Genomic DNA, 13,061 nt, shown 5'->3' with positions numbered 1-13,061 from the left:
TGAAAGACCATCAGTCTTGTGTAATAAATTACAAACTAGGAAAGTACAAAAATTATACCCTGTCCTTTGAAATTGATCCTTGAAGCAGTAGATGCTGTGCACTTGGGAATTCTGGAAGCAATGTTCCTGTCTTTGAACTAAGAGAATACTTCCTTGTGAATCCTCCCTGTAAAATAGGAAATAAATATACTTATTTTATCACTTTTAAATATACTTATTTTATCACTTTTAGGTCACTGTTAAATACATTTTCATTAGGTGTGAAAAATAGGGACAATTGTAAGCAGATACCAAACTCAAATCATATCATGGTTGGAAAAATTTAATAAAAGAATTGGTTTATTATTTCATTGCTACTGCGGTGGGCTGGTGCCCTACCCAGGGTTTGTTTCCTGCCTTGCGCCCTGTGTTGGCTGGGATTGTCTCCAGCAGACCCCCTGTGACCCTGTAGTTAGGATATAGTGGGTTGGATGATGGATGTCATTGCTATCATTGTTAGGGCACTTACGGCCAGGGCACCTTATGTCCGGACTCTCATCTTTCTCTATTCTTTTTATATTTTAGTTTCAGCACCTACTGATTGCTTCTTAACACTGACACTGTATTGTAAGATTATTATTTTATCCCAAAACAAATATCAGTTATCTTTGCAAATAGTGCAGCATTGCACATGTGTAAGACAAGAGAATTGCTTAACAGTCTTTGCATCTATTAGAATTCTATGTGCAGGTACTATCTGCATTCAGAAGATTGCACAGAGAAGTCAGAATTCACATGGGAATCATAACCAAAAAGACTAATTAAATATTAAAGCTCTGGACATGTAGCCAGAATGTTATGTAAAGAACAGAGCAGTAAGCCATAAAATTGTCATAACCAGTAAATTCAAAACAATTTGAATTGACAAAAAGTTTTTTTTCATTATTCTGACTGGGTACATGGGACACACATCTTAATCCCAGCAGTGTTGTATCCAAAAAACACAAGGAAGGAAAAAAATATAGCCACTAGATTCCTTGGACTCAACAGCACTTAAAACTATACTTAAATAATTTTTAAAGGGCAAGGAATAGTTAGAAAAAAATTAAACTTCTAAGCCGGATCATGCCACTAACTTTATACTGAAGAAGAGACTATGGCTAGAATTGGAAAAAAATCTGTGTTGACCTTGGCAACTATTAAGTAATTATATCTCATGCCTAATTCTTTCTCTCTAGGGTTACATATCATGTGGGGAAAAGCATCATAGATGAGTGCAATGCCAAGTAAAGCTTTCTTCCCGTTACTGGGTATCACGTAAGACAGTGGTCTAACTTAATTCAAGAAAGAAAACAAAAACTGAATTTAGTGGCTCTAATGGTTACTTCAGGTATGCACTCAATCTGTGAGCTAGCCAAACACGCTCAGCCTTCTCTGTCCATTACAATTTAAATATTGTTTACTTATTAAAAATGAAAAAACCCAGAAACCAGTTATTGCAAAATGTCTTTTAATTTATTAATATATGCAACAAGTATGTGTGATTAATGAAGACACTGCCAATGTTCCAAGGATCGGGAGTTGATGATTAGGCAAGAAGGAAGGGGAACAGATGACATTTTATGTGAGCATAATTTGCCTAATCTACAAGTGTCTAAAAAAAGTGCACTCTGAAAAAATCTACATTACATATAGCCTATACATGTGATTCCCAATATGCATGCACCCTTGCCATTTTCTTGAACCTGAGTCATCGATAGTCATCAAACCAAGGATGGCTAGGGAGATCAACAAACAAGCTTGGTGCTTAAGAAGTGCTTAGTGCACTGTCTCAGTAAATCATATCAGTGAAGTCAATAAATAAATAAATAAATAAATGGTCCATAAAAGCTAGTGCTCTTTAGTTGAAGTTAAAATCAGTCAACAATAAATAAATACATGCAAATCAGGATTAAAATCAAGCAAAAAAACTTAAGAATAACATTGGGGTTTCTTTTTCTCTGGTTAGCCTCAAGTTAAAATATAAGGGATGTTCAAAAAGTGTCCACACTTTCGTATTTTCGTTGGAAACGGTGAAGGTGAGGGGAGTATTATTGGGCATTGGGAAAATTGCATTGCAAAGGAAGTTGACTAAGTTGAATATACTGTAGAATAGTGATGTACTTTGTTTTTGAAATTCTTAATAAACAGACTTTAAAAATAGTGCAGAAACTTTTTGAATGTTTCTTGTAATTTAATTACAAACATTTTGTGTCTCATAATTTTACGGCAAGGAATGTGTGTCAGACACGTTTGTGTTTTACTATCCTTGTAATAATTATTCACCGATTGTGTGAAAGACGTCTTGGGAAAGTGGATGTAAATTTTTTTTTCAATATACATGTAAGCCTAGGTATACAGTACAAATTTGAGGTTGGCATTTTTCTATTATCTAAATACAGTACCATGTTAATACTGTAATTGTCCTGTATGCTTATTGCCCCTTACTCTCTCTGTCTCTGTGTGTTTTTGTGTGTGTGTTAGCCTATGCTGTTGAACATATTTGTGGTTTTCTGCACCTCTGATGCCCTTGAATTACAACAGTCAACTGTATATGGCTTTTTTTTTAGATATGCTGGCTCAGAAAATAATTTGGAGTGGTAGGACTCAAGTAAGCCCCTTGCTGTCTATCTATGCAAATAAAACAACAATGGGGCACCTAAGATGTGCTCATTTCCATTTTTCTATGGAAATGTAAAGCAGTAAACCCAAACATTTCATGCCAGCTACTCTTCACTTCAATCACATTACCAAAGTAACTCCCATAAGACACTGTAGCAGTCTCAGGATTTTTAACTTGCTATCTACATTATTTATGGTTTTCGTGGCTTGAGAAGTTACACTATAAAAACTTGAAAAATTAAAAGTTTTTTTCAATTTCTCAGACTAAAGTCTTTTCAGCAAATAACAGAAACACTAACACTATGTATGTTTTTTTTTAGGACAACCAAATAATTCATTCAGATCCACATAAAGGCGCACCTTTAAACCATGACAGGAAATTGCAGTCACAGCTAGACATCCACATAAATACATTAAGAATTTGTACATTTTATACAAAAGGCTATGACTTCAGGATGCACTCTAAATAAGCATAATTTGCAATGCAGCTATTTTACATAAAATATTATTTATTAGACCTGCAAAAAATAAAAATGGTTATGCAGAAACAGGGCACAATAAAAATCATTTTGATTATAGATGTACTACACCAACACTGCTGTATTTTAAATTCTACCTTTAAAATCTTAATGTTCTCTTTTTATAAAATGTTTGTGTACAAAAATAACAGATATAAAATATTTTATTAGTAGAGCTATATTATACATTTAGTTAATGCCATGCTTTATAAAATAAAAATTATTCAGAGAGATAACATTTCTTTTAACATGTTAACGATTTCGTTTTGTATTACTCTATATGATTGCAGAAGCTTTGTAAATTAAGCTTTTGTACTTCCGCTAAAAGAAATATTCAAATAACAAAACTGCCGTTATCTTACATCTTTTCAATATACTTTTTTTTATACAAGTCATTAGTGTGGCCTTCACTATAATAAGGTAAAAAGTATCATAAAATCATTTCAGGACAAAAACTCAATGCCTTAATTCCATGATGATTTGCAACAGAGTACATTTTTCAGTATTTTGTAACACTAATGGATTTACATTACCACACCAGCCTGAGACTGCATTATTTTAACACATTGCCAAACAACATTTAGTTTAGTGCCATCTGGTTCTAATGGCCATTTAACATTAAGATAATGACCACAATATTATCTACTTAATTAGCCATGTAGTCTATAATTGCAGACTAATTATTCAAACAGCCAAGTTGCCCATCTTTTTAATGCAAAAAGAAACAGTTATTAGAAAATAATGCAAAGCAGAGTGGAAGGTATGCGGAGCTGAAATAAATGTAACAGGGCTACCTTTCACTGATTTGACAATTACAGGAAAGAGTTTTAGAATTAAAATGGAGAATTATATATAACAATTGTAAAACTTTAGTTTTCCATCTATACATCTAGTAAACTATACATTTAACCTTTTAGGAATTATAAAAAGTAAACAATTCATTTACTAAAGATGACCTTCATTATATAGAATGAAATCATGAAATCATAACACATCTGTTCTATCTTTATAAATCAGGACTGAAACAAAATTACAGTACCAACCCATCTATTCATCCATCCGTCCATCAATCCAATCGTTCATCTTCCTAATTCACTTAACCCAGTGCAGGATGGCAGGGACAAATACAGTAAACTCAACGTCATAATTACAGTAGATGTACATTACTATTTTATATAAAATATATGTATTAAAAATTTTGCTTAATAGATACAAACAAAAAGGGATAAACTGAAATATTTAATCCATTGTTTTATTCAGAAGTTAATTTTTGAAAAAATCTGCCAGCCTTATGACTTCCTAGTGCTACCTATAGGTACACTATGTGTACTAATGGAAGCAAGTGGTTACAATTTCAAAATACATCCACATACAGAAAAAATACAATGTACTGTTCCTTTTTTCTGTTAAGTTACCTTTCATAAATTCCTGTAAAATATGATTCAGAACTAATGAAATGACTAGTTATTTTGATTGTTGTAAAAAGAACAATAACATAATATTTTGAAATATTAATATATTTCACTTTTTCCTTAAAAACTCCCCTTGATATAGTCATTATAGGTTTATATTACTGTCCCTTGCAGAGTACAGTAACAATTGCTACTTTCATGTGTTACTAATCATAAAACACATGGCTACTCTCTAGTGTCATAATCAGTGAGTACAACAGCATTACATTGAAATTTCTATAATCCTCCTTAGCCGATACAACAGACACACACACACACACACTCAAGAACACACAGTATTATTATTCTGACTAGCTATTCAGTTATATAATATTATGCTTATTTTGGAAAAGCAAAATATAGTAAGAATTTCAAAAGAATAACAGTTTTCATTAAAGCCAAAGTCAACCTCACATTCCTAACCTACCTACCATATTTGATATTTTCAGATACAATCCTTATAACATTATAGATCCTTAGGTTTTCTAGCTGTGTTAAGTTGGGAATTTTCATAAGACAATGGGCCTCAGTTATAGTGCCACTGGTTAAACAGGTCTACCAGTAGTACTCTGTAAGTACATACTTTTCTGTATACAATATTTCACCAAGGGTTAATATTATTGGCAGCCACTGTGGTGTATTGCTTAAGGCTTTAGGTCTAGGACTTCAAACTATGAGGTTGTGGGTCCAGTTCCTGCTACTGACACTGCGTGACCATGAGCAATTCACTTCACCTGCCTGAGCTCTAACTGGAAAAACAGTCAAATAATGAATAATAATAATATTACAGATCTTCTGTAAAAAGCCAAATTTCCCTCTGGGGACAAAAAAAGCTCTATCTATTATTAGGTCATTTGCATTGCTTACTCTTGAATGTGCTATAGACAACTGCCCATGAGTAAAACATTCCTGCATTAGATCAGTTTCTGCTTTTCCAAATGATCTGAAATAAAGGCAAACATTTACTCAGAAATGAAAGAGATCACCAAGACATATATTTGGCCACCAGGTACATTACTATAAATTTATTTATTAATGTCTGTCTTTACTCTGTACTGGTAACACCTCCGATCCTCCAAAAAAGGTGGTGCGTGCATCTCTCATAAAACACAGCACCCCAGGCACTCTGCCGTTGTTGCTGTAGTGTTCTTCATTGCCATCCAGTGTTTCCACAGCTCTGTTCTTGTCAGACATGCCATGTGCTCAATCCACTTCAAGCCCTAGATACAACATAAGCCAGGACCTATGACCTGGTAAGTTTAAACACCTATGCAGCTCACTAAAGGGATCCCCTGTTGCCAGAACATAGATGGGGTAAACATTGTACATACTTTACAATATTATTTCTTTTCACCTGCTTTCTATACAATGCTTAAAACATATAGTTTATTGCATGGGCCATATAAATTTGCAGCCTGTAAACGTTAATGTGACAGGTAATAAGTTAAACTACAATGCAATACAACAAACAACAAACTATAATAGAACATTATTGTCTGGCTATGTCATTCACGATAAAGCAATAATAACACAATAAAAAAAAAAGAAAACAACAATATAGTAGTGGTAAAAAATAAAATAGTATGACTACAACCTACTCATTACCTGTTTGTCTTCAAAAGAATACAGTTTCCTGTAAAATTGTGTTTGCTAATCTCCATCCACAAAATCCAAGTCACAAGGCAAAGCAAGAACTGATCTATAGCAAGAATGTGTTATATAGCATATTCAAGAGTAATGATCTCCACTGAACTAATAATATTAGCCCCAGCAGAAAAAAAAACAATATTGTATATAAAAAAGTATTCAGTAAGTCGTGTAGTTCTTTGTATATATATACATGGATGGATATATACATCTACTCATCCCGCTATATCCAACTACAGGGTCACGGGGGTCTGCTGGAGCCAATCCCAGCCAACACAGGGTGCAAAGCAGGAAACAAACCGCAGGCAGGGCACCAACCCACCACAAGGCACATACCAAGCACAATTTAGAATCACCAATGCACCTAATCTGCATGTCTGTGGGAGGAAACCACAGTACCCATAGGAAACCCACACATACTGTACACAGGGAGATAATATGCAACCTCCACGCAGGGAGGACCTGGGAAGCGAACCCACTGCGCCACCGTGCCACCCATATATATATATTTACACACTGAGACAAAATGCAAAATGTTGCATATGCATGGGGTCGAGTTGCTGTAAATATATGCAAGCTTTTACATTAAGTTTTCTTTTATAAATCCCAATATTTTTGTGAACAAGGTAATGAGGCCCCTGGAAAAATGTATCTGTTCTTGGTTATATTGTGACAGTTTAGAAATGCTGATATAACTGACTTTAAGTCTCTTCGCCAAGGAAAGCAAACTCGGTCAATGTCAGGTGCCCCTTCAATGTAATAGAATCCACAGCATAGAGAGAAGTGTGTACATTGCAACAGGTTCACATGTCGTAAATGTAGGAAGGATGGTCCTTGGGTGTATGAGAACTGTTAACATTTGAATTTGATGACTGCATATAGCGTGGAACTGACCTCTTTGTGCTATTCTTTCCTCTGCATGCCCTGGAGTACAAAAGAAACACCACCATGCACCAAAATGTCGAGACTGGGCAAAATCGGGAAATAAAAATGCAGATTCACCAGCGTTTTTTGTGTCCAATTTTATCCCTTCAGATCAGAGAATTTTAAGTTCCATTGTCTCAAAACACCACTCACATCTACAGTTATTCCCAGTTTCAAATAAAAACTAACAGTGTCAGATCTGGGGTGGGAGGGGCTGGGGTGTTGTATCATGACTGAAAGAATAAAAGTGAAAAAAAACAACTAACTTTTAAAAGTACTATAAATTTACACCAGCTGTTACAGACGCAAATCAAATGTATGTTTTGATTGTATAATATTAACAATATGAGCAGCTCACTACTCAAAACGGTAAATTTGCAAGGCAGTCAGGATCAAATCAGGGGACTCTTGATTACAAGTCAGCAGTTCTTACCGCTGTACCATGGAAGCTATTGTATTATCCTTGTACCTTTTGTGAAAGTGTTTATTTGATCTTTGGACTTCAGGCTTCACACATTATACAGTTGATGTCTACATTTTGTCATTTAATACTAAAACATGAAACATGTTTCTGTTTTAACAATGTGTTTACATAGATTGTTGTAGACATGGAACACCCATGAAATGCATGTGTTCCAAATAACAATATATTTTTTGCCCTCTAAAACTCCAGGACTTCACTCCCAGAAAATCGAGGCTTGAACTGGGAGAACATTGTGCCCTTTCTGAGTTGGTGGGGGTAAGACGGTATAAGCAGGCTGCTTGTTGCTTGTTTTGACTGACACATTTAAAAGACAAAAGACGCCGATGTAGAGGTGCAAAGGGATTTAAGGTGGGCTGGGTTTACGAGTTTTTTCGTAGGCTTTGGTAATTCTGTGTTAAGCCAGGTCAAAAATGATATCTTTAGAATATAATAAAAAGATACAAAGAAATATAATGCTGTAACACAGTATCCATTTTGTACATTGTGATTGGATTCACTGTCAGATATTATTCAAAATGCTAAATTATAATTTCCTTCACCAATTCAAAGGCATGATATTAATGCAAATACTGATAAATTCTGACATGCTACAGCTCAAATATTCTTTGAAAAGGAAACATTTCTTTTTGAACCTTAACCTAAAAAGGAGTATTAGAAAATACTTGTAATTGCTATTGTAGTAATAATAGAAAGGTGAATTACCAGTGATCAACTGCATTAGGATTATCCATTTTTTAAACTTTAAATCTATTTAACTTGGATTTAATTATAGCATCTCACATAATAAAAAGCAAAGCTCCACCTCAAGCAATTACAGTACATTTCTCTTAGTACTGTATGTACAGGTATGTTATTCAGATCTGCTTGTGGTTAAATGGGCTGTATGTGCATCTCAGACTGCAAAAATTATTTATACGCCCTCTTACCAAAATACAGATTTTGCATGTTTTCCTTGTTTGTGGAGTTTATTCTGCAAATGAGTTTGCTGTTTCCAAATTACAAATGTATTAAGTGTAATCACAACCTATTTTTATTACAATTTGCATATTTTATCTGTACGTAAGAATTAAACACAATATTTTGCACTAAAGATTTGTATGAAATGCATTAAAATAAGGTAGCTAAGAATCTGTGTGTCCAAATTACACCACATAAGTAGACGATTATGCTTTATTGGATGGATACAATGAGGCTATTAGAAATAAACTGGATACATTAGGATTAAAAGTCAAGACGGAGGAAAAAAGTTTAGGGGTGATTGTTGACTGTAATCTGAATTTTAAATCACATATTAATCAGATCATTAGGACAGCATTTTTTCACTTAAGAAACATAAGTAAAGTTAGACCGCTTATATCACTGAAAGATGCTGAGAAATTAGTTCACGCGTTTGTTTTCAGTCGACTAGATTACTGTAACGCACTCCTCTCAGGACTACCCAAAAAAGATATAAATCGTTTGCAACTAGTGCAGAATGTAGCTGCTAGAATCCTAACTAGGAAAAGAAAATCCGAACACATTTCTCCAGTTTTAATGTCACTACACTGGTTACCTGTGTCATTCAGGATTGACTTTAAAATTCTGCTTATGGTTTATAAAGCCTTAAATAATCTCGCCCCATCTTATATATCGGAATGTCTGACACCTTATATTCCAAATCGTAATCTCAGATCCTCAAATGAGTGTCTCCTTAGAATTCCAAGAACAAAACTTAAAAGAAGTGGTGAGGCGGCCTTCTGCTGCTATGCACCTAAAATCTGGAATAGCCTGCCAATAGGAATTCGCCAGGCTGAAACAGTAGAGCACTTTAAAACACTGCTGAAAACACATTACTTTAACATGGCCTTTTTATAACTTTATTTTAATCTTAATTTAACTTAATCCTGATACTCTATATGTTCAATTTCCTCAAAATAACTATTCATGGTGGCTCTAAAATCGGTACTGACCCCTACTCTCTTTTCTGTTTCTTTTTCCGGTTTCTTTGTGGTGGTGGCCTGTGCCACCACCACCTACTCAAAGCTTCATGATGCTCCAACAATGATGGACGGATTAAAAGGCAGAAGTCTACGTGACCATCATCATCATCAAGCCCTTCCGTGAGAATCCTAAATCCAAAGAGGACTGTTTCATTTATGTTAGGTAGAATGCCCAGAGGGGACTGGGCGGTCTCATGGTCTGGAATCCCTACAGATTTTATTTTTCTCCAGCCGTCTGGAGTTTTTTTGTTTTTCTGTCCCCCCTGGCCATTGAACCTTACTCTTATTCGATGTTAATTAATGTTGATTTATTTTGTTTTATAACTGTGTCTTTCATTTTTCTATTCTTTAATATGTAAAGCACTTTGAGCTACTGTTTGTATGAAAATGTGCTATATAAATAAATGTTGTTGTTGTTTATTTTTTATACATCTTCATTTGAAGAAATATTAGTGTGTTTTATAAATAAAATAAATTAACATATGTAATTTGGGAGAAACCAGGGGTAACTGAATAATCATTAAAATAATGAAAATTAAATTATGGATTAAAAAAGAAATATTTAAAACTAGCTGATTACCCAGTAGCTTTGCTCACTGAGTGCAAGGGGAAAAAAAATGTAGTATATAAATTATTAAACAGTAAAACATTAACATGTAAGAAGTAAAGATACATTGAGCAGTACTGGAATGCTTTCGGGTAAAGTACATTTTAAAGGCGCTATAACACAACAGGTAAGTAGCACTAACAGCAGCTTAAATGCATTTGGATCATCTCTCGGTAGCAGATCCCTTGTGAAAGGCAGTACACGAACACTGTGGTATAGAAATTACATTTGCTATGCGATCCTGCAAATTTCTGCCTGACAAACTTGCACTATGTGCCTGTGATTTAAGAGAAAAATTATTTTGAAAAATGTGGACGCTGCCCTTCCATGCTTAACAGGCAGAAGGACCAAACAATTCCCAAATCCAAAACTTAACATGAAGCGGTCGGTACATCTTCTTAGATGTAAACCCTCCATCTTCTTAAAAGAATTCATCACAAAAGCAACCTTGAATGTTGCGAGGTTTTAGTTACCTGAACTCACCTTAAGGGACAGTAAGTAGTCGTGCAGCGCAATTTACAAAGAGAGTTTTTCTTCGATGGCGCCGATCACACTCATTCGCAAAGATTTCCACTCTCCTAGGAGCTGACGGGGCATTTGAAGTGTCACAAACAGTGCGAGAAAAGAGGACGCCACCCAAAACTGCAAAGCACTCGACCCGGCAGAGCAGCCCAACATTCCGCGCCTCCGAGCATCCACTTTGTTGTCACGACCACTCGCTGCTGAAGGCGGTTTTGTCTTCACATTGTTTAGAGCTCGGTGCAGTTAAAAAGTAGAAAGACACAAAGCTGTTTTCCTCTTCTCATCTACTATCAAGTACTGCCAATTAAAAAAAAAGTTATAATGTGGCAGTTTCCACGACAGTCACGTGGACGAATAAATAAAACTTCTTTGTCAGAACGCGCCTGGCGGCGGATGGCTCAGCGCTATTTTCCAAAAAGGAGGGCTGGGAGAGGGCGATGCCGGGCACATTTCTATGGAATAGGTCAGCGTGTTTGTGTTTACTTCTTTTCAATATTAGTAAAATAACTCTCACACAAATAATAATTCGTAAAGACGATATAAAAATGGCATCCACAAACAAAGTGATTAGTTCCTGTATTATAATATATTCTGTGGTCATACATAATTTCCGTTTCACTTGGTCATACGCAATTTCCGTTTCAAATGCAAAAAGAATTTTATATATATAGATGAAGGATTACTTCCGTTTTTAACATTTGATCTAGCACTATCTAATAAGATCAGTTTACCTTCCAAAAGATGATTCGTTTGAATATAAATATATTGTTTACATATATGGAAACATATATATTTTATATAATTTTACATAATAAAAGCATCTACAGTTTCCACACAGCAGATTTAAAGCTGATAGAATATTTCACTTTGACTGTTCTCTTCTTAAACAATAAAATACTCTAATACCTGGTCTTTCCAGAAAAATACATTTTGTAAACTTTTCCATGCTTTTTTAATTACCATAGACTATACTCTTGCCCTTTATGCTTTATTATCTTAAATTTCTCTAGAAAAAAATTATCATTGAAAATGATCATTTTTACTAAGAGAAGGAACCACTTTGTTTTAATGGTTACAAACAATTATGCACTGTAGTCCACTGGGACCTGGAACTTCCACTGCTACCAATAGGATATCTGAAAGATTTTCTATAAAATATGTGAAGTTGGAAAAGTTAATTTAGTTTTTTCTTCAGAGTGCAAATTCTGATTATTTTTATATCATAAATGTTACTATCCTTTGAAAAAAGAGAAAATGGATATAACCATGTCTGTCTATGACAGTATATGTACTCTGATATACCATTTGTAAGTTTTAAATAACAGTAATGTTTAAATATTCTGTAAATTGTAAAAGTAATATTAATTTAACAGCGTCTGTAAAATGAACCAATAAACCCTGCATTTTGTTATTAGTAAAATGAAGCACTTATTGGTTCCCTATGTAGGCATGAAGAAGTTGTCAGTAGTTGTAAATGCACATACAGGAGGTAAGATGGAGAAGGAAAGGATATCAACTCATTTATCATTTCATGGTAAAAAAATATAACTGATGCAGTCAAAACAAAGATGTGGACGGTTCCCATTTTAACATTTCACATGTGAAGGAGGAGGGATTTCCGATAAGCACATTCGCAGTAACCATTAAACAATACTGAGATGCTACTACTGAATGCATAACCAGGAAACTCTGGTAATGGTGGGTTTGCTGCTGACACAGTGAGCACCTTGTTGTCATTGATAAACAGAAACATATGACTGGCACACTCATTTCTAATTTGTGATAGAATGTACTAAATGGACAGAAAAAAATGTTGATCTAATGTACATGACTGCCATTATGCAATACAGATAAGAGGATTGCTTATGCAGATTCAATAAAAAGGTCTTTCTCTCTTGTCCACTAGCATCAAACATGTAGCCCACTCCTTTACTTACAGCCAAACAATACCAAAGATAAGACATTGAATGCTATCTGTTTGACCCACTACTTCATCTGAGGGTTTGTTGGTTTTATTTTATTTTTGGTATGCTTTTTCAGACTTAAATATATGAAGAAAACAAATCACTGTATCTGCCCCATGAGATGACTAGCTTACTTGTAGATTTAAAAAATACAACCATTACTTCTACATACTAATTCAATTATGTTTACAAAAAACAGAAAATAAATAAAACTATTTGTAAACCAAATGCATTAGCCTAAATACTACAGAACAGAAAATCAAATGAAAAAAGACAACATGAAAAACTTTCAGAATAATACTTACAAGCTGCACAAAATATAATT

At 34.4% G+C, this 13,061-nt stretch overlaps 1 protein-coding gene across 1 annotated transcript in view; it reads right to left on the bottom strand.

The window, feature by feature from the left end:
- Nucleotides 1-13,061, bottom strand: part of rfx6 (regulatory factor X, 6) — a 58,027-nt gene that overhangs the window by 37,914 nt on the left and 7,052 nt on the right. The window contains exon 6 of the mRNA XM_039749747.1: nt 59-166. Coding sequence (XP_039605681.1) covers nt 59-166 — 108 coding nt within the window. The remainder of the gene's footprint in view (nt 1-58; nt 167-13,061) is intronic.

Source organism: Polypterus senegalus, chromosome 3 (assembly GCF_016835505.1).
Source record: "Polypterus senegalus isolate Bchr_013 chromosome 3, ASM1683550v1, whole genome shotgun sequence".
Classification (NCBI taxonomy): domain Eukaryota; kingdom Metazoa; phylum Chordata; class Cladistia; order Polypteriformes; family Polypteridae; genus Polypterus; species Polypterus senegalus.
The sequence above is the reverse complement of the archived record's forward strand: the minus strand, read 5'-3'. Positions and strand labels throughout refer to the sequence as shown.